This window comes from Phacochoerus africanus, chromosome 4 (assembly GCF_016906955.1).
Source record: "Phacochoerus africanus isolate WHEZ1 chromosome 4, ROS_Pafr_v1, whole genome shotgun sequence".
In the NCBI taxonomy this organism is placed as follows: Eukaryota; Metazoa; Chordata; class Mammalia; order Artiodactyla; family Suidae; genus Phacochoerus; species Phacochoerus africanus.
This window is the reverse complement of record NC_062547.1, coordinates 120,167,647-120,193,772: the sequence shown is the minus strand read 5'-3', so window position 1 is coordinate 120,193,772 and position 26,126 is coordinate 120,167,647. Positions and strand designations below refer to the sequence as shown.

Sequence of the window (26,126 nt, the reverse complement as noted above, 5' to 3'; positions counted from 1 at the left end):
ATGAGGATGTGGGTTCGATCCCTGCCCTCGATCAGTGGCGTTGCCATGAGCTGTGGTGTAGATCGCAGATGCGGCTCAGATCACACTTTGCTGTGGCTGTTGCTGTGGCCGGCAGCTGTGGCTATGATTCAGCCCCTAGCCTGGGAACTTCCATAAGCCTTGGGTATGGCACTAAAAAGCAAAACAACAACAACAACAACAAAATAGCTCATAAGTTTATTTATTGTAGGGTTTTTGTTTGTTGTTTTTGTCTTTTTAGGGCTGTTCCCTGGATGTTCCCAGGCTAGGGGTCAAATTGGACCTGTAGCAGCATAGCCACAGCAAGGCCAGAGATGAAACCCCATACTAGTTGGGTTCACTACTGCTGAGCCACAATGGGAACTCCTGTTGTAGTATTTTTTAAACTTCAAAATATTGGAATGCCTATCCATAGAGGCGTGGTTGAATAACTATGGTACACCCACATGTATCATAAACACGGAGCACTATGCCCCTGTGAAAGAGAACAAGGAAGACCTCTATGTTGTGATATAGCGTGGTTCCCAGAATATACTATTAATGTACATAGTACAAAAAAAATTCACCCTTCATGTAAGAGAGTATACTACCATTCATGTAAGAGAGAAGAGGATATGAGAAAATTTATTCCTTGTAGCTAGTTAATTTTAATAAGTTCAATGTGATGTAGAGTGTGACTTAGGAAATAATTAAAAAGTCATTAGCATCTAGGAAGTGGTTGCAGTAGGAAACTCTCTAGTTTTATCTTCCTAAATTCTTTAAGATCCTTCTCAGCAGCTACTGAACATGCTCTCAATGGGCTTATTCAACTCTTTATTGGAAAGATCCCAATGAGACTAAACCTTATTACCTGGGTATGACTGTTATGGGTTCACCATGGTTATTGTTTAAGGTACTGTTACATTTCCAAACTATAATGAATTGTACATTCGAAAGGACAGACTTCCTTGTGGGAACCACCATGAAGGTCCAGGAGTGAATGAAGCTATTGTTACTAGCCTTCCAAGCATTCACTTAGCAAGCATTGATTAAATACCTCTCATCAGCCAGGCACTTTGCAAAAGATAAAAAGATGAATAAGACATGATTTCTCATTTTAAGGGCCCTCAAGTCTAGTAGAAGAAGATGTGTAATGAAACAAATACAAGATGTGCATTGCAAGTGCTCAGGACACTGATAGGGCCAGTGGAGAAAGGGGAGGAACAGGTGGTTTTTCCTGGGAAGAGAGGTATCGAGAAGGGCTCCCAGGGAGAGGTGGCAATTGACTTAATCTTTAAAAATTAACAGGGAAAATTCAGGTGGAGAGGGAGTGGAACGTGCATTCTCAATGTACAGAGCTGCTCTAAGCAAGAGCTTTAAGGGGAGGTCTACATGTTTCAGAAAGATCTAGTGGGAGGTGGGAGGGGTGTCTTGGCTGTGACATGGCTGAACACCAAGTGCACTGCAACAGCATATGTGTGTTTCTATAGACTCTAAAGAATGTCATTCCCAATGACAAAAATAGGGAGGGTGGCTGGCGGGCAATGAAATAAGACAAGGGAGAGAATAAACAGTTACATAGCTGTTCCCCAACAGCTCTGCTTTGGAACACCATTAAGATGATGTAATATAATTTCTTACCCGAACAGACATCAATGTAAGTTGCACATGTTGTACAGGTGAACAAGTTCCTTTTTAAAAAGACTGAGGGAATTCCATGGTGGCTCAGCGGGTTGAGGACCCAGCATTTTCACTGCTGTGGCTCAGGCTGATGCTGTGACATGGATTTGATCCTTGGCCCAGGAACTTTTGCATGTCATGCGTGTGGCTCCCAAAAAAGATTTAATTGTTTTACTGTTATATTTATTACTATTACTATATATTTACTATTATTTCTGTTATTATTTTTATTTGTTATTATTAAGACTGCTCTACTAATTTGATTTACTAACGTCATAGGACACATTCTTTTATGGACTATTCCATTTCAGAACAAATTTGGATTTGCTATGCCTTAATTTCTTCCTGTTACTCTCTCTTCCAGGGATGCCTTCTCATAACACCTTAAAAGAAAAAACACAAATCAAACCCAATAATAACATATTCTTGTGTGTATAAAGAAAAGCCACTAGAGGTTAACGAACCTGACTAGTAACCATGAGGTTGAGGGTTCGATCCCTGGCCTCAATCAGTGGGTAAGGATCTGGCGTCACCGTGAGCTGTGGTGTAGATAGAGAACGAGGCTCAGATCCCGTGCTGCTGTGGCTGCAGTGTAGGCTGGCAGCTACAGCTCTGATTTGACCCCTGGCCTGGGAACCTCCATATGCTATGGGTACGGCCCTAAAAAAGACAAAAGACAAAAAAAAAAGAAAAAGGAAAAGAAAAACCACAAGATATTAACAGTAGGTAGCTCCAGATTTTTGTCTTACGCCTTATTATTTCATACATTTAACCATTTACTGTTAAAAAAAAAAAAACAAACGAACATGTATTTTACAATGTTTAAGTTCCAAAGCCAGGCGAAACCAAGCCACAGCTGTAACAACACCAGATCCTTAACCTGCTGAGCCACCAGGGAACTCCATTACAATTTTTAAACGTATTAGTAACTATTTTAAAAGATACTTCTGAGAATATTTGTACTGTTCTCTTGTACTATGTGCAAAATAAATATATCCAGCAGATGGCACAAAACTTTAATCCAGAATTAAATTAGAGTTAAAACATAATAACCCTTACTACTTCAAAAATGCCATGTAGAGGGCATGTTTCTTTTCTTTTCTTTCTTTCTTTCTTTTTTTTTTTTGTCTTTTTAGGGCCACGCCCATGGCCTATGGAGGTTCCCAGGCTAGGGGTCGAAGCAGAGCTGTAGCTGCTGGCCTACACCACAGCCACAGCAATTCGGGATCTGAGCTACGTCTGCAACCTACACCACAGCTCATGGCAACACCAGATCCTTAACCCACTAAGCAAGGCCAGGGATCGAACCTGAGTCCTCATAGATGCTAGTCGGGTTTGTTAACTGCTGAGCCACGAAGGGAACACCTGAGGGCATGTTTCTTAGTCACCAGGGATCAGTCAAAATGCACACTGGCTGTAGAACATCCATCTTCATCAAATGTAATTTGTTCGCCCTCTTCTACAGCAAAAAGTGAGTCATTTCAGAGGTAAGTAAGAGGTCTCTGAAGAGGTGATATGTGGAACCTATAGAGGTACAGTGCAGGATAAGTAATTCAGTGTCAACGTGATGTCACACCTAGAAAGGGCTTTGCAGATTGTAACAGACCACAAGTTTCCACACATTGTTTTTTAAGATTTTCCTCTAAATAAATTACAATATACGGAAACAACAAACAAAACTATTGGAAATTAGCATTTCAGCTAAAGCTAGCTTTCATGGGTAATATAAGAATATAAGCATATTTTTTTGGTAATATAAGCATATTCATTTGTATCAATAAAGTTTATTTATATCAATAAAGTATTCTTAGGCTGTACTTCCTGTATAGTCATATTTTTGATGCAACTATAAACTAAACAAATAGTGATTTTACAACATGAAGCTGTTTTTTTAAAGAAATTCTGCAATTTCATAAAAATCTGTCTAAATAATGTTTGCAAAGTAGAAGCAACAACATATTTAATTTCATTCACCTAAAGTTTCTTTTCAATAAGAGTCCAAATTTAACTCTTTAAAAAGCATGCTAGAAAGGTTTCCTCTGTTTGAATGACCGTATCTACACGAAGCAGTGCCTGATATTTTCAAGAACTGCTTGCTTGACACCCTATATTTCTGGTTTATGTGACACCCTATATTTCTGTAAGTATGTGTGAATTAAAAGCTTTCACCTAAGGCTTCTCAGCATATTAACCATGTCCCAAGCTGACAGGTAAAAGAAAAGCCCAAAGTAAATCGGTTTTAGCAGTAAATGAGTTGGACCAAGCCACTGTTTCCGTGTGTTAAAATCAGCATAACTAAAATGACCTGAGTTGGTTATTACACCATTATCCTTCAGTTTCAAATCCACGTTTTTGTTCTCAGCTGTGTGGTGTTAGGACCGATCCTCTCTACAAACATTTCGATTTTGCAAGTTCTGCCAACAGGGGGCGCTGAGGGTCAAGGGAAGACTGGAGGAGAAGGAAAGGAGCTTACACTTCCCTGTTTGCCTCTTGTTTCTACCAGCAGCACTTCAGCCCTTCCTCTTGTCAGTAGCTGTTGGATTCCAATTTTCAGAATGCCCACCCCTATCCCTATCCACAGCCCCCTGGGCCAGCCCAATTTGTCCCCTGAGCAAAACCAGCACCAGCTGCCCAGAGCCCGACCCCCACCCCCCGCCATTGGTGTCCCACAAAGGTGAGACACAACTGGAGAAGTTCTCTCCAAGTAGTGAGGGGTCTAAGCCCCACAGTGGCCTTCCCAGCCACAGAGTCCTGCACTGGGAAGGCGACCCCCTGTGACATTTGGCTTTGAAGGCCAGTGGCACTTACTTTTAGGGAGAGACAGAAGAGGAATAGTTTCCCCTCTTAAAGGGCCCACACAAAATCTCACTCCCTGGGACCCATGGCGGAAATAGTCATTTGAAACGTAACCGTGTCAGACCACTTGCTGATCTTGGAGAGCCTCTTGGAGAGGCAGGGGGAGATTGGGACTCACCCAGGAGACACAGAAGCTGGAAGGAGCCATTTGTGGGAGCTCATCCAACCACGAGGACACTGGTGGTGGTAAAAAACGACATTTCAGAATCCTCCCTTCAGGGCGGGGACCTGGCCCCACCCACCAGCCAGCCAGCACCAGACCCGGAATGCCCCAGGCCAAGCACCTAGCTGGGCAGGGACACAGCCCCACCCATCAGCAGGCAGCCTGCTGAAGGATCCCCTGAACCTTGGCCATGCCGGACACGGCCCCAACCCATCAGATGGCTGGCACCAGCCCCTGGGACCCTTGTGACAAATGCACCCATCAGAGGGGCCTTATTCCCTCCCACCTGTGGGCAAATACCAACTTTAGGACTCCTGGGGCCCCACAGCTAGAGACCCCAGGACTGGATCTGCCTACCATTGGGCCAGCATTAGCCGTGGGATCTGGCCTCAACCACCAAAGGGCAGAAACCAGCCTAGGGACCTTCTGCCCACATCCGTGCACACAAATGGGCAGAACAAGCCCTGGGACCACTGAGGCCCCACAGCCAGCTGTGTCAAGACCTGGCCCATCCACCAGCAGGCTGGCACCGTTCCATGATATTTTGGGCCCCAGACCTGCCCAACAGCATAATGACACCAGTTCTGGGATACCCCAGACCCTGCAACCACAGCCCTACCCACCAGCAGGCTGAACAGGCTCCAGGAACACTGACTTAGTAGCCAGCCACCCAGAGATCTGGATCCACCCACCAGTGGGTCAGCACTAGCTCTAGGATCCCCCTGGGCTTGGAAGCCAGCAGCCTCATGGCCCAGCCTTGCCCACCAGTGAGCAGTAACCAGCACTGGGACTCCCCTGGCCATGCAGCCAGCCATGTCAAGACCCAGCCCCACCCCACCAGGGGCCAGAAACCCCCATACAAGGCAGGGCCTGACAACCAGACTGAGGGCCAGCCATGCTTACCACTGCAGCCTGGGTAGTCAGCCTGCCACAACAGAAGGACCAGGCAGCCCACATAGAGAGCACATCTAGAGCATATAGCCCTGGTGACCAGAGGTGAATGAGCTTCTGGGGCCCATAGGATATATACTACATAAAGCCACTTCTTCAAGATCAGGAAACATAATCAACATTCCAAATACATAAAAATAAAAACATTGAATTAGGCTGTTTTCTGAGCCTTCGTATTTGGAATATGTTCCGAATGAAGGCAAAAGATAAAACCCCAGAGGAAGAACTAAAAGAAGTGGAGATACACAATGTAACTGACAAAGAGTTGAAAGTAATAATCATAATCATACTCAAACACTCAGGAGAAGAATGGATGAACACAATGAGGAGTTTAACAAAGAGTTAGAAAATGTAGAGAAGAAGCAAACAGCTGAGGAATACAATAACTGAAATAAAAAAAATACTAGGAAGAATCAACAATAGATTAGATGTACAAAGGAATGGTTCAGCAAACAGAGTAGTGGAAGTCGCTCAAGCTGAAGAGAACAAAAGAAAAAAATCATTTTAAAAAATGAGGACAGTTTAAGAGATCTTTGGGACAACATCAAGCATACCAACATTCACATTATAGGGGTCCCAGAAGGAGAGAGAGAAAGGAGCAGTGGACACATGTGAAAATATAACAGCTAAAAGAAGGAAACAGATGTACAAGTCCAGGAAGCACAAGGGGTTCCAAATAGGTCAACCCAAAGAGGACCACACCAAGACACACTGTAATTAAAAAGACAAAAATTAAAGCTAAAGAAATAATAGCAGGAGTTCCCCGGTGATACAGTGGGTTAAGGATCTGGCCTTGTCACTGTTGTGGCACAAGTTCAATCCTTGGCCCAGTAACTTCCTTATACTGTGCACACAGCCAAAAAAAGAAAAAGAGAAAAGAAAAGAAAAAGAAAGAATATTAAAAGCAGCAAGAGAAAAGCAACACATTACAAGCAAGGGAACTCCCATAAGGCTATCAGCTGACTTTTCAGCAGTTACTCTGCAGACCACAAGGGAGTGTCATAATATATTTAATTTGATGGAGAGTACTCAAAAAATTAAAAATAGAACTACCATATGGTTGAGTAATTCCACTCTTGAGTATTTATCCAAAGAAAATAAAAACACTAATTAGAAAAGACATATGCATCCCTATGTTTATTGCAGCATTATTTACCATGGCCAAGATATGGAAGCCACCTAAGTACCCATTATTGGATGATTAGATAAAAAATATGTGGTGTATACAAATACAATGAATACTATCCACAAAAAATTAAATTTTGCATTTTGCAACAAGATAGATGGACCTAGAGGGTATTATGCTAAGTGAAATCAGTCACAGAAAGACAAATAATGTATGAGTTCACTTATATGTGGAATCCAAAAAATAAGACAAATGAACAAACATAACAAAATAGAAACACAGTCATAGATACAGAGAATAAACAAGTGGTTGCCAGAGGGAAGGGGGTTATGGGGAGGAGAATAGTGGGTGAGGGAGATTAAGAAGTGCAAACTTCCAGCTACAAAATAAAGGCCACAAGTATGAAATGTACAGTATGGGGAATACAGTCAATAGTTCTGAATAGCTTTGTATGGTGACAAATTACAACTCGACCTATCATGCTTATCATTTTGAAATGTATATAAATCATGAATCACTATACCATGTACCAGGAACTCACATCATGTTGTATGTAGGTCAACTATACTTCAAAAACAAAGACACAAAACTCATAGTTGGAAGAGAGAAAAAGAGGAGGAGAAAGCAGTTGAGATGATACATGACAGGATTATTGAAAGATAAGATTGGAGAAAATAGAGGAAATATGAAGCTGATATTTAAGAAAATTTAGGAAGATGTTGCACGTGTAACAATTTTATGGCTTAACTTTTAAGTTGCTAAATTTAAAGAAAAAACTCTCTGACCTATGATGTATGGTCAAGTCTGTGCAGAGTGTACTTCGGTTTGTCCTCATGGCCAAGTCCCATAGCCTCCTGTTCCCACTCCGGGAGTATCTTCTTGTGAAGTGAATAAGAAAGTGAACCTTTGTCTTGCATTTCAATTTGAGGCTGCATTAACTTACACAAGAAATTGGAAAAAAAAAAAAAAAACCACCTTAGATCACACTATCTTCAGTCTATATAGCGTATTTAAAGGCTTTTAATTGACATATTCTTTAATCTTTATAACATCACTTTGAGGTAGATAGGAGATCTGTACTTTTACCCCATTCTATTCAAATTCAAAATTAAAAAACAAAATCAAAATTAAAACAAGAAATTAAATGGTATACACACAAAGTCTAGAGTAAGATGATTTGCCTTAGCAGTCCTGATTACATCAGGTATGACAAAACTAAGCTGCTTCCATATATTCTGACTGATGAAAAGGTTTAAAGTTGACCAAACGACACGCAGATTCAATTTGGCCAAATGAAGCCACATTTCAAACAGAATCCCCTAGTGCAAAGCTGGAAAGATTATTGTCTGGTTAATCTTTTAGTCCCATTTCTCTTTATTTGACCATTTCCCTTTGTGCTGGAGATTAGCCCATAATTGCTATGGTCTGTTGACATCACTGTATCTGCTTCTAAACTTTGGCTGAAAAAGTGTCCATCCACAGGTGAATTACACAGTCAAGAGCCTCCAAGCAGAGCCTTGCTTTCCATCCGGCCTCCACAACAGCAAGCCTAAAGGCACTTCATGGATCCTGTGATCCCAGGTCTCTTTGTGAAACCATAAAGTTCAGTAGCCAGACAAGTGGTGTGATGCAGTAGGCACTGGGGAGAGAAATGAGCAGGAAAAGACACATTTCTTGCCTTTGGAGCACTTAACATGGCTCATAAAATTGTGTCTTCTTTTTCAGACTTGCATTTCTTCACTTTTTCTGTCTTCTAGTAAATATTATTTCTCTGGTTCCTGTTTCTCTACTCTCTTGTGTCATCTGCTCATTACTCTTTTGAATACTGAACTAAACAAACCCTAGAGTATTACAAATCTGTATTTCCCTCAGAAAATAGTGTTCATTTAGCCAATGATGTCATATTCCACTGGCCTTCACAACAGAATAAGCAAGACGTTCTAAGGTAAATTTGCTTTTACAAGGCATTTAGAGTAAATTATGTGGTTTCAGCCCAACATGAAGCAAAATCTTCCCCAGAAATACACACTGTTGGCAAAATCCTCAGCAATCACTGAGCCTGAGGGCCAAACATGACAACCCGGGAGGAACAGAACGCTGAGAAGAAATGTGACTGAAATACAAATAACAAAACGTGTGGTTTTCCAGACTCATGGGAAGACAAAACTGTGACTACATTACAACATGCAAGAGGAAGGCTGAAAGTCGCCACTAAATTATGTGTTTTTTCGTAGCCACACAGCTATCCTGGCACTTCGCTTTTTGTTTTTGAGATTTTCGTTCTTTATTGTCTGCAATTTGGCATGAACTGTGAGTCGCTGGTGCTCCTCCAACATGTTACTGCAAAACTGCTGCAGCTGAAAGCACAAAGAGAAGATCAGTCAGTGAAGTGAAACTTATTAGACCCAACAAGACAGAGTTCATGTTTGGTAGTGACATGATTGTGCAAAGGGCTGATGACGACTGGAATGAGCAGAAACATGTGCCCCTATGTTGTTTGTTCCTGAGGACACCATGACTGGGAAAATGTGATGAAGCCCACTTGACCTGAAGAATCAGATGTAGGAACTCTGCCTATTTTATTCATCACTCTATTCCCCAAGCACACAGTAGATGCTCAATAAGATTTATTGAATGCATGTCGGAAATTATACAAGATTTGTGGAGAGAGATACAGTGAGACTTTTTCTTATCTCAAAAGAAGCCTGGCAACGTCCATACCTCAAAACTGGTACACGATATCTGTGTCTTTACAAATGTTATCCTTTATTTATGAATATTTATCGTGCGGAGTTCCTCTCATGGCTCAGTGGAAACAAATCTGACTAGCATCCATGAGGACGCAGGTTTGATCCCTGGCCTTGCTCAGTGGGTTAAGGATCTGGTGTGGCTGAGAACTGTGGTGTAGGTCACACGGCAGCCCGGATCCTGCGTTGCTGTGGCTGTGGTGTAGGTTGGCAGCTACAGCTCCAATTTGGCCCCTAGCCTGGGAACCTCCATATGCTGTGGGTCCAGCCCTAAAAAGACCAAAAAAAAAAAAATATTTATAGTGGGTTCATCCATTGGCTAAATTCTTTCATTGAGCTGGGCCAAGCATTCAGTGATGGGAATGTTTGCTGCAATATTATATACAAGCCAGATACCAACTGATGAATAAATAAGTCATATTCCAAAAATCGATTTCTATGTCATTGGATTAGAATTCAGAACACATATTACCATAAAATGATAGTGTACCCTATCAACTCACAAAAAGTCGCTTAAACCCTAGTGTACTTTAGGTAGTAAGAGGGTCGTGAAGCCTAATTCCAACACAAAAGAAAAGTAAGTCTCTAGGATAAAAGAGGTTAAGGAACCAGGCACACACCTCCGCTCTGTCCCACACTTTGGCAGCCACATGCCAGAGGAGGCACCACATCACTGGTTGCGTGCCTATCTGGGGTAGGTTGGAGCGGGGTGTGGGTCTGTGGGGTTGTGGGTAGGGTTTCACCTCCATGAGAGCTTAAGAGCACGCGTGAGGCCAGGCCCCAGCAGGGTAGAGTAGAAAGACCACAGCAAGAGGTTCAGAGAGTGTACAAAAACCACTGGTGTGGAGGGAAAAGGGATTCATGTGACTTCCTTTTCATTTTCCTTTTTAGTAATTACTGATGATATGCTATGAACTGATACATTGTGGGAGGACTGCCGCTTTCTAAAAAGGCTTTTCATAGCAGCTAACTTACACGTTTTCAAAATAGCGGTAATTTAACCATTGCTAAATACATTTTTGCATTTTTTAAAATAAATTATCAGTGACTACAGTGTCACAAAGTCACTTTGGAACTTTGAGGATGGCTTAAGTTATACAAACTTCATTCATCATTACAACAACAACAATAAAACTTTACTGGGTTTTGTAAACGAACACACTTTTGATATCAACAGAAAATCAGTTTTGCTTCTGGGAGCATTTATTCCAGCATTTTTGGGTGTGCTCCTCACTCTCTGTCCAGAGAATCCCTGATAAATCAGGTCCTGACAGCTCAGCCTCTAGCCCGCCAAAACCCAAACAAAGATAATTCCTTCAGGAATTAGCAGTTCTTCCTCTCTCTCAGAGTAACTATGTAACTAACTGCTTCTTCTTCTTTTTTTTTTTTTTTTTTTAATCCAGAATCAAATTTCAGGCCTTTATGACCTACGCATCCATGTGTTTATTTGCTGGGGAAGGGGAGTGGATTTTCCTTTTTTATTTACACAGGCTGTTTCTATTCATACGAACACAGTTCCAAGCCTGGGTGTTTCATTTGTACTCATGTAATTTTTTTAAAATTTTTAACCAATGTTATTGAGCTAGAATCACATATAATTAGCTGTATCCACTTCAAGCATACAAGTCAATGAGTTCTGACCTTTGTATATGCCTGAGAAACCACAGCCACAATCAAGACACAGTACATTTCCATCACCCATGGAAGTTCTTTAGGCCCTTTTGCAATCCATCCTCCCTCTGTCCCAGTCAACCACTGACCTACTTATCGTCACTACAGCTGCAGTTAGCATTTCCTAGAATGTGCCCAGTTTCTTTTATTCATCATAATCATCCTGCGACTCATCCATGTTGCGAAACAAAACCTGTGCTCTGTGTGTGTGTGTGGTGTAGTATTCCCTGTGCTGGATGTATTACATTTTCCTTATTCATTCACCTATTGACAGATATCTGCATGATTCGCCCTTTGAGCTAATGTGAGTGACGCTGCTATGAACCTTCATGTTCGACTCTTTATGTGGATGCAAGTTTCCCTTTCTCTTGGGTCAAAACCTAAAAAATAGACTTGTTAGGTCACATGTGTCTTAACACTAAAAAAACAAAACAAAACATGATCTATGTCCAAAAGTGGTCATACCATGTTACAGTCCCACCAGCAGGATAAGAGAATTCCAGTTCCTTCACATTTTGGCCAACGTTCTATAAATCTTTGGTAAACCTTTCTAATTTTACCCAATCTATTGGGTACATAGATGGTAAGTTTCTATTTTTCTCTTGTTTTACATTGTATGGATGTGGCTTTTCTGCAGACTTCCGCTTTTGCAACTCAGTTTACTTTCCAGTCATAGCACCTCCCTCTTCTTTCCCAAACTACGCCTCCGCTATTGGTAGGACCTGTGGTTTTTGTGGGGCTGGCTCAAAGGTGAGCACATGACTCAGGGCAGGCCAATCAGAGTAGTGCAGTTCCCTTGGACCCAGGTGACTGGTGCATGTGACTCAAGTAGAGCCAATCAGAGTCTCTTCCTCAGGTCTAATGCAGAAGCTGAGTGGGAAAGGATTCCTTCTTCAGCAACTGAGGATGCCATAGGGAGAAAGCCCACCTAAGAGGAAATTCCGTCCAGAAGAAAGTGAAGCCTAGAAACGCAAATCCCGTCTTACGTTCTAAAAATCAGATATGAGTAAACTATTGGTCTCAGTCCGCAGGGAGCTCATTACAGCCTCATGGCATAGACTTACACACTGATTACAGCCCAATGTAGTAAGCAATATAATAAAGCTATTCACAGGATGATTTGGGAGCATGGACGAGGTAAGGGTGTCAATCAGTTAGTTAAAACATTCCTAGACTATGTGGTTGGAGTGGGGTCTTAAGGAATGATTAGGAATTACCCAGCCAATGACAGTCATGGGAAGGGGATTCCAGACAGAAGGTAGTTTCTTAAATCTGGAAACGTGCAACAGTGTGATAATTTGAGACATTCTGTATGTGGTGAGTGTAACTAGAGGAAAAATGTTCAGGGGTGCCTGTTTCTCTTATTCTCTGACACTTGGTGGTGAAGTGGGCAAAAATGATGCCAGAGACTAAGGCAGGGGCCAGATTATGAAGTGCCTCATGTACTAATGAAAAGATTTTTAAATTTCTTCTAAAAAAATGTGATGATCTACTGAAGCCTTAAGAGGAAGGAAATGACAACGGTGAATGATGGAGGGGCGGGAGGGAAGACCAGCCTGTGCCAGGGACCCAGAGCCACAGCCTACAGCGATCATTTAGGTGAGAAAGAGTGATGTCTAACCCTCCATGAACAGGAACGGTCTGCATTTCAGGAACAAGATAGAATTGAGAGACATTTCCTGCACAGTGATAATAGCACCAGTGAAGCCTAGAATATAACAATTCAGATAAGCACATTATTTTTAATTTTAATAACTCCAATGGACATAAAAATGGCTTCTAAATTATCATTATGATTTATAATTATCTATAGTACTTACCTCTGTGATCTGTAAATCTGTACTTATGGTTCTGCCTATTACATATACTAGAGTAACCAATGATTGTGTTCCGTACCTACGAAGCAACAAGATGCTAATCAGGAGTGGAAAATGTTTTGCAAGACAAAGCCACACAGCAGATAAATGCTAAGTATTCAGCCCCTATTCATTCTTGTCTCCCACATCTAGGCAAAAACACAAGCTTCATCTTTTAACAGAAAATCCATTCTGTAGAAAAGTCTCTTAGCACAAAGAAATATTTATAGTTAAATAATGATCTGTGTAAAACATGGTTCTAAAAGTTTTGTTTAAATATAATAAGGTCTTTTTAAATTCAGTAACAAGGACTATTTTTATCTTTCTAGATGAGGTGGGTAGAAAAGATGACACTTACCCCAAATTAAGGAAGTTTGTAAGGGAAAAAGTAAATATTCAAAGTATGTCCCTTTAAAAAAAAAATGCATTTTGTATGTAATCAATTTCAGAAACTCTGACTAAAATACCCTGAAAGCTTACTGAAAATTTTGTATTTGAATATGCTTTTTGGAAAGAGGATCCATATCTTCAGAGATTCTCAAAATGTTGATGATCCCTGAGGGCTAACTACTCTGGCTTTCCTTAAGCTCCCTCAGACAGGTATGGTAACTGAAGCTCCCATTTAGTTTAGTGACCTTGAGTATCCAGTAAACAAGAATCATCTGAAAAACAGCCAGGAAGCATTGCTGTGGCGAACAGCAGATACATACCTGCTCAAGGTGTTGCTGTAGTTAGGAAAGTAAAGAAAGACTTTTGGAAGCATTAAAAAAGAGAGAAAATTAAAATGGGGTTAGTATAACGGACTGAGCAAGAAAGGGTTGAACTCCATTCTGTCTTGTTCATAGCTGATGGTTAATACACACATTCGATTGACTTCAAAGCTGTATACTTGAAATTAAAAACTGTAAGAGTTAGTGGCATGATATGCAGACAAAGGTAAAAGAAAACAGGGCTTATGTCCTGTTTAAATTTCCAGCTGTAACTTAGGCTGCATCTCTTTCAGCAAAGTGGAGGAGAAGAGACAATCAACCTACTTAGAATTCAGTCAAGTAAACCTGTGTCTATGGGGAAAGAGGAAATATTTCTTAGTTCTTCATTTCTGTTGGCCAGGTATAAAAAGCCTCTGAAAAGACTCTAGAAATTTGACAAAATTTGCAAAGACCAGGAGCTCAAAATTAAAAAAAAAAAAAAGTAGGAGCTCCTCTGTGGCTCATCTATAACAAACCCAACTAGTATTCCTGAGGATACAGGTTCCATTCCTGCCCTCACTCAGTGGGTTAAGGACCCAGTGTTGCCCTGAGCTGTGGTGTAGGTCACAGATGCAGCCAGGAAATGGTGTTGCTGTGGCTGTGGCATAGGTCAGCAGCTGTAGCTTCAATTCGACCCCTAGCCTGGGAACTTCCACATGCCATGGGTGCAGTCCTAAAAAAAGACCCCCCCCAAAAAAAGTAGAAGTAAATTACCTACTACTATTGCCAAATGCGTGACTCTTCTACCAGATACAAGAGAAAGGTATGGGTTTGAAGTTACCTTGGAGAAAGTTATAAACTATAAAAACGGGGAATAGCATATAGTTAGAAGCACTGGCATGGAGGTTAAATGGGATGATGTATGTTGAAGCATCCATCAAGGTGCCTGGCACACTTCATTCCTTTCTGTTCTCACAAGTTTTAAGAGGAGATATTTTTGAGACAGATGATTGGTCCGTCACGGTGAGAGAGCAGTCTCTCTGAAATAGCACTGAACAAAAATATATACATTCCAAACTATTTATCCCACCAGTAGTCAAGTGTATTAACATCAAGACAGGAGCCAATGTTTGACAGTATAGTTGCCCTTTCAAGAAGCTGGTAACATCCAGCGCTAGTATGGGCACAGGGATTTGTGCACTCTAGTTGGCCTCACCTTCTTCCTCTCTCCTTTCTCATATTTGCCCTCTCCTCCTAGCCCTCTCCTGCCACAGCGAATTTCCTGCAGCAGGCATGGCCACTCTGGCAAGCATGGAGGCACCAAGACATCTAGCCAGATCCAGTGACTGGAGGTGCCAATGGGCCACCAGTGCTTGTGCCCACAGCCCTGATGACATCTTAATTCTCTCAGTTTGTTCTGACTTAACCTTTTCCATTCTGTGTTCCCCATCATGAAATACCACAGAGTGGAAGAGAAAATAAGTGCAAGTTTTCAAGCTCAGGACTGTAGCCAGTATAACGTATTTGGAGAAAAAATATAGTCAAGAAGAAGGTAAGATTCACTTTGGTTCAGTTAAGTTTGAAACCGATAATCCCTTGTAGTCTAGGTTCAACTAAAACTAGGGTTTTCCTGCAGGCTGCGAAGCCTACATTGTTTGACAAAAGCCTTTTGGCAACATGACAAGGATGATACAAATATCACTTCTACCACATCCATTAATAGTCAAAAAATTCTATTGCTTTATGTCTAGTCACACACTCTTTCATAGGATCTAGCCACAGCTGCATGTACATATTGATTTTTCTGTTACCTGAAAGATGTCTTTATGGTCAGTGGAAGTTCTATCACTGGGATCAGTATTCACAAATCATCTTTTATCTAACAGTTAACTAAATACCCCACAGCAGTCAGTGTAGTGCTCTGTACATGGGTGAGAGGCACGGTCAAGCCAGAGTTGTCTGCCTCAAGCAAATGCTCAAAAATATATCTTCAGATTAGGGTCCCTGTAGGCTCCCTGGGAAGAATTTTGGGCCTGGTGAGGGGAGCAGATGTTCCTGGACTGCTACTGGCAGTGTCTCAAGTCTAACGCAAGATTATCCCTATTGTCTCCTTTCCAGAGCCCTAAGCTCCAGCAGCTATTAGTCTTTTTTTTTTTTTTTTCTGTCTTTTTAGGGCTGCACCTGAGGCATATGGAGGTTCCCAGGCTAGGGGTCAAATTGGAGCTGAAGCCGCCAGCCTACACCACAGCCACAGCAATTCGGGATCCAAGCCACATCTGCGACCTACACCACAGCTCATAGCAATGCCAGATCCTTAATTCACTGAGTGAGGCCAGGGATCGAACCCTTGTCCTCATGGATGCTAGTTGAGTTTATTAACTGCTGAGCCATGCTGGGAACTCCCAGCCAGCTACTGGGACCAGTCCCTAGTCAGACTCTCAGTCCTGTCCCCAAGCATTTCCTAGTGTCCTCTCCTCTGTGGACGGTGATTTTTTTCCAAGTGCTTGTTCAAATTGAACCCCAACCCCCCTCTTCTATTATCCCCAAAGCACTTTCCATCTGTCTTCTGCAACATTTAGATACCATGTCTTCATCACTTTACAACCCCTGCAATGGCTTGAAATAGCTGCCTTGGCAGAGAAAAACTAGAACATTTTATTATCAGGAAGAACCTTATGGTTGATTAAATACAATAGCTTTTATTTTATACAAGAGGAAACCAAATCCTAAATGTTAACTAAATAGGTGATCAATCAACAGATGTTCTAGTTACAGTTCCAGACAAGTGGAGAATTAGGTTCTCATCTGTCTTTCTCTTGGGACAATGGATCTATCGGCAGATTGACTGTTCACATTAGCATAGGCAATAAGTAGGATGACAGCTCTGAGATGCTGGGTTAGATGCTAGATTTCCTTCTGAAGGGCTTCTTGGAGCATTATGGAGCTAATTTATACTGTAAATTTACAAAAGTAGAGTTAAAACAGACAGTTCCCAAACTGATTGGGCTACTGCTTCTTCCTTTGTTCACAGAAGGTTTATCAATGTCTTCCATGACTAAAGCTCAGTGGAACATACTAGAGAAAGAGCCATTTCAAAGCTAACGTGCAAGTAGAGTTCCCATGGTGGCTCAGAGGGTTAAGAACCTGACTAGTATCCATGAGGAAGCAGGTTTGATCCCTGGCCTCACTCAATGGGTTAAGAATCCGCCATTGTGGTGAGCTGTGGTGTAGGTCACAGATGCAGCTTGTATCTGGCATTGCTATGACTGTGGCATAGGCCAGCAGCTGCAGCTCCAATTCAACCCCTAGCCTGGGAACTTCCATATGCTGCAGGTAGGGCCCTAAAAGGCAAAAAAAAAAAAAAAAAAAACAAAAAAACACTAATGTACAAGTGATGTCACATTTTTGCAATTAAGAATAAATTCTTTTCATTTAAATAATATAAATTTAATTTGTCATAACCATTTGTCTACTTATACCTTTATACTCTATTTTATGAAGACTGGTGATATGCACATATTCATGTCAAATATAATGTAACACATTTACAATTCTGAGAACTTCTTGGGATAATGAAATACCCACTTAGAGTTGTTTAATAAATGATAAATATTCTGATGTAGAAAGAATAAAGTAAGCATTCCTGTGTTACTTTTGTGTATATAACATTTTAATTAATTCATTTGAGCTTTTATTTCCTCTTAATTTCTTTACATTATTACTGTCTATTCAAAATCATTTGCAAAATTCATCAAGACTGATGACTATAAATTGAATTCTAGAAACAAACATTATAGATGTAGAAGACAAATTTATTTGAGTCTCAAAGGCTTTTTGTAGCAGAATGTGTGAGAGGAGTAAACTAAGATGAATTTACTATAAATAGAAAAGGCATCTATTTTACGAGCATGGCGTTTTGTCAATAAAAGGTGAAAACATTCAAGCCATGGTTGAAAGTGAACGCATTTAACAGAGTAGCACTTAGTATTTATGATTCAATGATGCTCTCACCACTCCCAAATCTACAAAGAGTTACTATTTCTCCCAGTTTATGAACAAGAGCACTGAGAAAACTGAAAACTGAAGTAAATGGCCCAGAACACACAGCAGGTTTGTTCTGACCCCAAAGCTCATTCTAATTACCTGTCTGCCATCATAGTTTCTAGTTCTGCTTCCTGATACAGATTTTGCTTTTATTTAGCAAATTATTTTAATAAAAAATTAAACAAAAACAAAAAAAGTGAATACATTTATAACTCTGAGCACTTTTTGGAGCTAGTGAAATACTCAGAGTTGTTTTCCCAAAAAAAAGGAATTTCTTCTATATTCTTGTTTAGTACACTTAGATCACTTAAATACATTACAAGACAATGGACTTTTTAGAGCATTGCAAACATGTTTCTGTTCTCTTAATGCAGAAGAAAAGTTCCACTGAGGAATAAAAATTAAAACACTTAAATTAAGGGCAATCTTTTCCATGGGTTGCTCAAAGCCATTTGGGGAGGGGGTTGCTTAATTAGTTACATGTGCTGTGTATGGTACAAAAAAGAGGGGAAGAATGCACTGAGGATCTGTTTTACCCCTCAGAGCAGTGCTGTCCAGCTGAATTCTCTCAAGGCTGGAAACGTTCTCCACCTGAGCTGTCCAATATGGTAGCTATTGGCCACACTGAGTACTTAAAACAAGGATAGTACAACTGAGGTCCTGAATTTTAAATTTTATTTAATTTTAATTAATTGAAATTTAAATAGCCATATGTTAGCGAGAAGTTATTACACTGAGCAATGCAGTCCTTAGATAATATTTTAATCCAGTGTCAACTGGTTCCATGATAAACTATACCTCGGTCACCTGGGGGAGGCTAGTGAAAGGTACAGACTGTGTGCCCTATTCTGGCAGATTCTGATTTTCAAAGAGTAGGTGGGCTTAGGAGTCTTTAGGTATATTACCCACACCAGGTGATTATGAAGCTCTGCTACATTAGAAAGTGTCTAGTTTGCATTTAGGTTCATCTGTCTGAGTTTGGCTATGGCCCAGGACTGGCAGACACCAAATCACCTTGAGCCATAACAACAGCAAGAGTCCTTAACACTTAGAAGTGCATACCAAGTGCCAGGAACCACTACACTGAGCCTGGGAAGTAACTGTGAAGCTGTGTGTTCCTCAGGACCTGGCAGGGTGTCAGAGGCATGGAGAATATGAAGTTGAATCCTTGTAAATTATCGGGGAAATCATCACATATTTTTTAAAGAAGTTATTCTCTCAACATTTTAATTCCAAGATTGCTACTAGATTGTTTGGCAGGATGCTCTGGAAGACAACAGTCAAGGACTGTCGTTGAAGTGAGTGACCCTGGGCAAAATGATCATGGCAGCAAGAGGGCAGATGGCGTCCAGTCCAGGCAAGGCCAGGCATGTCAGATCAAGAGTTGGCATGGGCTCAGAGCTCTTGATGCAAACTCCAGGGACAGAGGACAGAAAGTACCAGACAGCCCTATGAGGCTGGGATCTCTGAAACATCCTGGCACCTGAAGGGGACCTGTATAAATAATTCTGATGTATAGTCAACTCCCAAAACCCCACTGGGAAGAAGGACCTGGGGAGGAGGGCATTATCCTTAATGACTTAAGCAAAAATGGAAGACATCATTTATCCCAAGGTCTTAGGGATCTCAGGAAATTTAAAGAGTTCATAAGGCTCTTTGAAGCAATGAATCTAAAATGATAATTTAAAACAAAAGATAAGGATGATATTCTCAATGTGTGAGTATGCCATGGATGTTCCACGGATGAGGCAGAAAAATGCTACTGTACAAATGAGTTTTTATCTATGTGTTTTAAATTTTTGATTTAAAAATACATGTTTTGGCGTTCCCGTCGTGGCGCAGTGGTTAACGAATCTGACTAGGAACCATGAGATTGCGGGTTTGATCCCTGGCCTTGCTCAGTGGGTTAAGGATCCGGCGTTGCCGTGAGCTGTGGTGTAGGTCGCAGATGTGGCTTGGATCCCGCGTTGCTGTGGCTCTGGCGTAGGCCGGTGGCTACAGCTCCGATTAGACTCCTAGCCTGGGAACCTCCATATGGCGAGGGAGCGGCTCAAGAAAAGGCAAAAAGACAAAAAAATAAATAAATAAAAATAAAAAATAAAAATATATGTTTTGGTGTGTTGTAAATGTGTTCAATAGATGCTTATAAAAGAAAAACAATCTATTATTTTGCTCTATAAGAGAACCATTTATATTCTAAATATGCTTTCTTTTCCAAAGAGCTAAACTTATTCATAAAAAGTGTCTTCCAGCTTTATTGGAAAGGCTGCTGAATTGTCAGCTACTTTGTATCTGCTAACTCTAAGGTAAGTAGAGAGTTATAGGATATATTATTCTAGGCTTTTAAGAATGTATGGTTAAATGTTCTAGAAAGAGCAGATATTGAGGACATACTGCCTGACATTTGGATTCCAATGTATGTTTTTCCCAACAGGCTAAGAAGCAAGGGAACCCAGGTATATGAAGGGAATCTGACAAAAGACACAAGCAACATCCAAGTTTATGTCATAACAAGCATTGTTATGTCTTAAAGATACGGTGACGTACTTCACAAAATAAATGAATAGAAATGTACACGCATACCAAAAACATGACTTATTCTAATCTGTGTCTCTGAAGACAAGATTCTTAGTGGGTGCAATGGAGAAAATGAGGTAGGTAAGAATCCCATGCAAATCTACATTCACAGGGAAGGCCAAAACTGGGGATAAGGGATGTTATCTTCCATAACACAGCCAGTTTGTGGTGAGACTATGTGCAAGAAAAAAGATCACTTTTCTAGCCACTACAAGGGACTCCAGTGAGGTGGCCTCACTAAAGCTGAGCCACTAGCATCAAACCAGTGACCTAAGGGAAAGAGAGGCCTCATATCTCATCCTTACCTTTCACTCACAGCTTGCCAATTGTTGATTAAAAAGTCCTTTGCAATGTATCGGCCAACTTCAGATGCTGCCACAGCTTCAATTATATTTGTTTCATTAAAAGTGAGTGGAGAAGGAGTGATGGCATGCTCCATATATCTGCAAAAGCACATTTGGCAGGAAGTAAATACATAAAAACTCTCTAATGGAAAGAGTACATCGAAATAAATGGAGTGAAAATCCCATATGTTTCTAAGTGAGTGATACATAAATATGTTTCATATTAATTCTTATATGAGCTCATTTCTATTTGTCTCCCTTTGGTTTGTTAATTGCATTCTTCCACAAGGAACCCTTTCAAGGTAAGTTGATAATAATCACCTGTTTAGTATCCATGGCTCTTTACTGCAGCCCAGGGCATAAGCAAGTTGAATCCTTTCTTCTTCCTTTGTTGTATTATTGTAGATATTTAACAAAAAATCCCATTCTTTATCATTTCCCAGGGCAATGCCATAACATAAAATCACATTTTTAATTGGATAAGGTATTCTGAAAGATATAACATACAATGATACTTTTCATAGCAGGTAAGTTGTACGTTTATCTAGGTTGCCATATATTTAGAAGTACAAATCTAGGGAAAAAAATGTCTGTGATGTCAGCTATAAATATCAAAAGTAGAAACCTAGAAAAGCAAATGGTGAATATTGTCATTCATAATAATATCTTTAAGTCAAACTAGTTTAGAAACTAAGGAGTTTTGAGGGAGAACTAAATTAAAATAGTATAGTCTATGCTGCTAATTCTGTTTGGTTTCATATCTTATTATCACATTTTCTAAGAGTCCATCTACGATAATACATTAAAGGTAGTATGATAACACCAAGATGACAGAATCTTGGCCTCAGCTCCCAGTAAGACTGCAAACTCATACAGAAAGAAATGGTATGATGCACTTAAATGTATGTAACAAGAATAAATAATCATAGAGAACAACTTATACAAGACTCAAGCTGATAAGTATAGGTGCATATGAGGGAATTTATTGGCAATGAGAGGTCCTGGGAGAGAACTGAGTGTATAAATTCTAATCTATTACTATGTACAGACCTACCTGAGACATTTATTTATTTATGCATGTATGTATGTATTTTTGCTTTTTAGGGCTGCACCCATGGCATATGAAAGTTCCCAGGCTAGGTGTTGAATCAGAGCTGTGGCTGCTGGCCTACACCATAGCCACAGCAACCCGGGATATGAGCCACATCTGTGACATACACCACAGCTCAGTTCACAGCAACGCTGGATCCCTGACCACCGAGTGAGGCCAGGGATCAAACCCGCATCCTCATGGATACTAGTTCGGATTTGTTTCCACTGTGCCACAACAGGAACTCTGAGATAATTTTTGATATTTGAGAAAAAAAAACTGTAAGAGAGAGAGATTAACCAAGTGAAAACAAAATAATCACTCCCAGGGTAAAAGCATCAAAAATGCAGAGAAATTGTTGGTGCTGAAACAGGACAAAAAAAAAGCGCAATTACAATATTACTCTTACTCATTCTCTGGATGGTTCATCCAGTTTCTGAAGAGTTCTTTTGACAGCTGAAGACAGTCCTCAAGACCCAACCAACACGCAGTTCCAAAAACTTTTTCCAGTGATATTCTTGTAGGAAAGAAAAACATTTATTTTTCATTACTACATTTATTTTTTTCTGCCTCCAAGACTATGTGTTTCATAAAAGATGGGTATTTTCAAACATCCTTCCAATAACATCAGGTTCGTTAAAAAATAGCCTTTGTGGATGGCAACTGTATTTAAGGTTCAGAGAAATATTTGCTGAGAGGCTCTCAGGCACCAAATAAGCTCTAAGGCTGCTATTTTTTGAAAGTAAGAAATAAATTACTGCCATCCTTCATCTCCCTCAAACACAAATGAGTGTACACACATCCCACATCTGTTATCAATTTATTTTTCCTCCATTTCACAATAATTGCCTTATGGATTAAAAAAAATGACTTTAGCGTATCTGATCTAATCCACTTTAAAATTCTTTCTCTACGTATGAGAACAAGTGGGAATGGTTTATTTCTCTTCTTTGACAGCGTGCCTCCCCTTACTGAAGCTTCTGTTTCTTCCTCTGCTCCTTCTGGCTATTAAAGTTGTGTGCAGAAAAAGGAAAGAGGTTTCTGTTTTGTTTTTATAACTGAGCAGAGGCACGCAATATGATTCTAAACAAATTAAGTTCAGAAGAATACAGTGGAGAACAATGATAAATACTGATATATGCGGTGCCTGGAGGTGTCTCTCCACATGCTCCAGTTTAGTGTCAGAGGTAAAGGAATTCAAAAGTTTCCAGAAAATGCAAGAAGTTTCCAGAAAATGCAAGATCTGAACCTCCATTGCTTCACCCTCCCTCCAGCCTCATCCTGGCCTGGCCTGACCTTCTAATAAGCAGAAGTATAATGTCCATGGGTGAAGCCCTCTGAGAGACAGTTCTGAACACTCCTTTACACATTCCCTCCCTCTCCACACCCACCCCCAAGCTGGCAGCAGCAGGATAGAATTCTCTGGAAGCACAGTCTAACTCCCTGCGGTTGCTCTGAAGAGAACTGGTCCAGGGATGCAACAAAAAGCAGGTTGTGTCAGTCCAATTTAGGAGTGCTAAGGCCGCAGCTGGTTAACAAAGGTGCTGCCTCGGTGGGCCTTTCTTTTCTTTTTAGGGCCACAGCTGCAGCATCTGGAAGTTCCCAGGCTAGGGGTCAAATCAGAGCTGCAGCTACTGACCCACCCCAAAGCCATAGCAACGTGGGATCCGAGCCATGTCTGAGACCTACACCACAGGTTGCGGCAATGCTGGATCCTTAGCCCACCAAGTGAGGCCAGGGATGGAACCCACATCGTCACAGACACTGTGTTGAGTTCTTAGCCTGCTGAGCCACAACAGGAACTCTGGTTGGGGCTTTCCGTTGACTTGTACAACTTGCCTGCCCACTTACCATCCCAGCTCGTCCCCACTGTTTCCCATCCATTTGTAAGTTCAACCCTACATCCTTCTAGTCACATGCCCTAGCTCTAACATCTCTCCCTCTCAGAAGGATACGCTTAAGAGAGAATAATCATCTTTTGCCTATTTCTTTCTTTTTTTTTTAACATTGTAAAGAAATTCAGACTTTATTTTTTATATTTATTTATTTATTTTGCTTTTTTTAGGGCTGCGCCCACAGCATAATGGAAGTTCCCAGGCCAGGGGTACAATTGGAGCCACAGCTGCCAGCCTACACCACAGCCACAGCAATGCCAGATCCAAGCCGAGTCTTTGACCTACACCACAGCTCATGGCAACGCCGGATCCTTGACCCACTGAGCAAGGCCAGGGATCGAACCTGCAATCTCATGGTTCCTAGTCAGATTTGTTTCCACTGCACCATGACAGGAACTCCCAGACTTCACTTTTTAAATTAAACTTTATATTTTAAGATCATTGTGGATTTACATGCTGCTGTATGTAAATGATGCAGAAGTATCCCCTGCACCCTTTGCCCAGTTTCCCCTAATAGTAACATCTTGCAAAGCTATACTACAATATCATACAATAATATTATGTATAATTGTATAAGTAATTAAATTATAATCATTGATGTTATATAATATTGTAATATGATACAGTATCATGACAAATTGGCTGAGGCAATCAAGATACAGGACATTTTCTTTTTCTTTTCTTTTTTTTTTACTTTTTAGGGCTACATCTGTGGCATGTGGAGGTTCCCAGGCTAGGAGTCTAATTGGAGCTGTGGCCACTAGCCTATGGCACAGCCACAGCCATGCCAGATCTGAGCCATGTCTGCGACCTACATCACGGCTCACAGCAGCGCCGGATCCTTAACCCACTGAGCAAGGCCAGGGATCGAACCTGCAACCTCATGGTCCCTAGTCGGATTCGTTAACCACTGCGCCACGACGGGAACTCCTGGGACATTTTCCTCATCATGAGAATCCCTTATGTCCTTTCACTGCCACACTCACTTCTGTGAGCCCCTACCCTCTCCTTAACCTCTAGTTATTATTGTCTGTTCTCTACACCTATAATTTTGGCAGTGCAAGCATTATATATGAATGGAACCTTAATTCTTGCTTGGTCTAATTGATTTCAGCTTGATGTTGATTGGAGCTGTAAATGTAATCTCTGCACCATTCATTGTTGGCCCCAAATTCCCTCCCTAAATCTGAAAGCCCAGCCTATACACACAAACCAGCAGTACCACAGCCCTGATAAGCCTTACACCCCTTCCCAGACCAGCATGAAAGATGCGCACTCCTCCCACCAAGTCAATGGTGGGGAAATCACTTGTAATACTTAGTCATGTTCAAACACAAATGATGGATATATTTCACTGTCAACCTCTCTCATTACATTTGCATAATAAAGTCAGAACTTCTGTCTAACATAAATAATGGCCTTTTCCCCTCTATCATCAACTATATGCAGAGAGGATTTTTTTCCCCTGTGGCCTTTCTGTACACTTCATTCTTTTGTATAGGCTGGTTTTGCTTAGTACAACCCTCCGCCAACAGTGCCACACACTTAAGATTTCAACCAGTAGCCTAAAATTTGAGAATATAAAGCTATAAATTCCTACGTGCACATGTATGTGCTTTGCGGGCCAATTAAGGTCCCCCAATGTTATTTCCCATTAGGGTACATGTAGCTCACCAATCCCAAAGCTACTGTTCTCCAATTGTACACAAATCTCTCAGTGTATCATAAATATTGGGATCTTATTTTATGACTCTGGAAACCTATCCCTTACTATGAATCATTTTACTCAATTATTACTGCTCAAAAAAACACTTACAGAGCTAAATAGTCATCTTGCAATGCTGCCACATTTTCACGAATTATAGTTGAATAAGTATTCCATATCGGGATAAGTCTCTTTAACAGATACTTCTGTAAAAAATAAAGAAAATGCACTGTTAGTTCTACTCACGACACTCAACTGCCCTGCTCTTCCCTTTGGACATTAACAGAGAGGTGATAGATATTTCTTCAGAAATCATCTTGATTTGTTACTAAATGTGCAACTGGTTATTTTTTTAACCTCTCTAGGTTCAGTTTCCTCATACTAAGGAATATATAAACAAATAATGTGTATAAGCACAATGCCTGGCACGTAGTAGGAGTTTAAAAAATCTTAGCCATTGTTATCATTTAGCATCATGTAAACATTTCTGCCTGTCTTTAAAAGGAAAGAGGAGGAAAAAGGAGTTCCCATTGTGGCTCAGCAGTTAATGAACCTGACTGGCATCCATGAGGATACAGGTTTGACCCCTGGTCTCATTCAGTGGGTTAAGGATCTGGCACTGCTGTGAGCTGTGGTGTAGGTTGTAGACGTGGCTTAGATCCCGCGTGGCTGTGGCATAGGCTGGCGGCTATGGCTCCGATTTGACCCCTAGCCTGGGAACCTCCATATGCTAAA

At 40.9% G+C, this 26,126-nt stretch overlaps 1 protein-coding gene across 2 annotated transcripts in view; it reads right to left on the bottom strand.

Annotated features, from left to right (window-relative positions):
- Positions 1 to 7,775: 7,775 nt before the first annotated feature.
- LVRN (laeverin) overlaps positions 7,776 to 26,126 on the bottom strand; it is a 75,505-nt gene continuing 57,154 nt past the window's right edge. The window contains exons 15-20 of one of the 2 annotated variants that reach the window (XM_047778459.1): positions 25,503 to 25,597; positions 22,201 to 22,308; positions 21,023 to 21,190; positions 20,663 to 20,800; positions 13,012 to 13,087; positions 7,776 to 9,130 (exon numbers count right to left, since the gene is read on the bottom strand). In XM_047778459.1, the coding sequence (XP_047634415.1) occupies positions 8,990 to 9,130; positions 13,012 to 13,087; positions 20,663 to 20,800; positions 21,023 to 21,190; positions 22,201 to 22,308; positions 25,503 to 25,597 (726 nt within the window). In that variant the 3' untranslated portion in view covers positions 7,776 to 8,989. The remainder of the gene's footprint in view (positions 9,131 to 13,011; positions 13,088 to 20,662; positions 20,801 to 21,022; positions 21,191 to 22,200; positions 22,309 to 25,502; positions 25,598 to 26,126) is intronic. The other variant, XM_047778460.1, reaches the window with a different exon arrangement.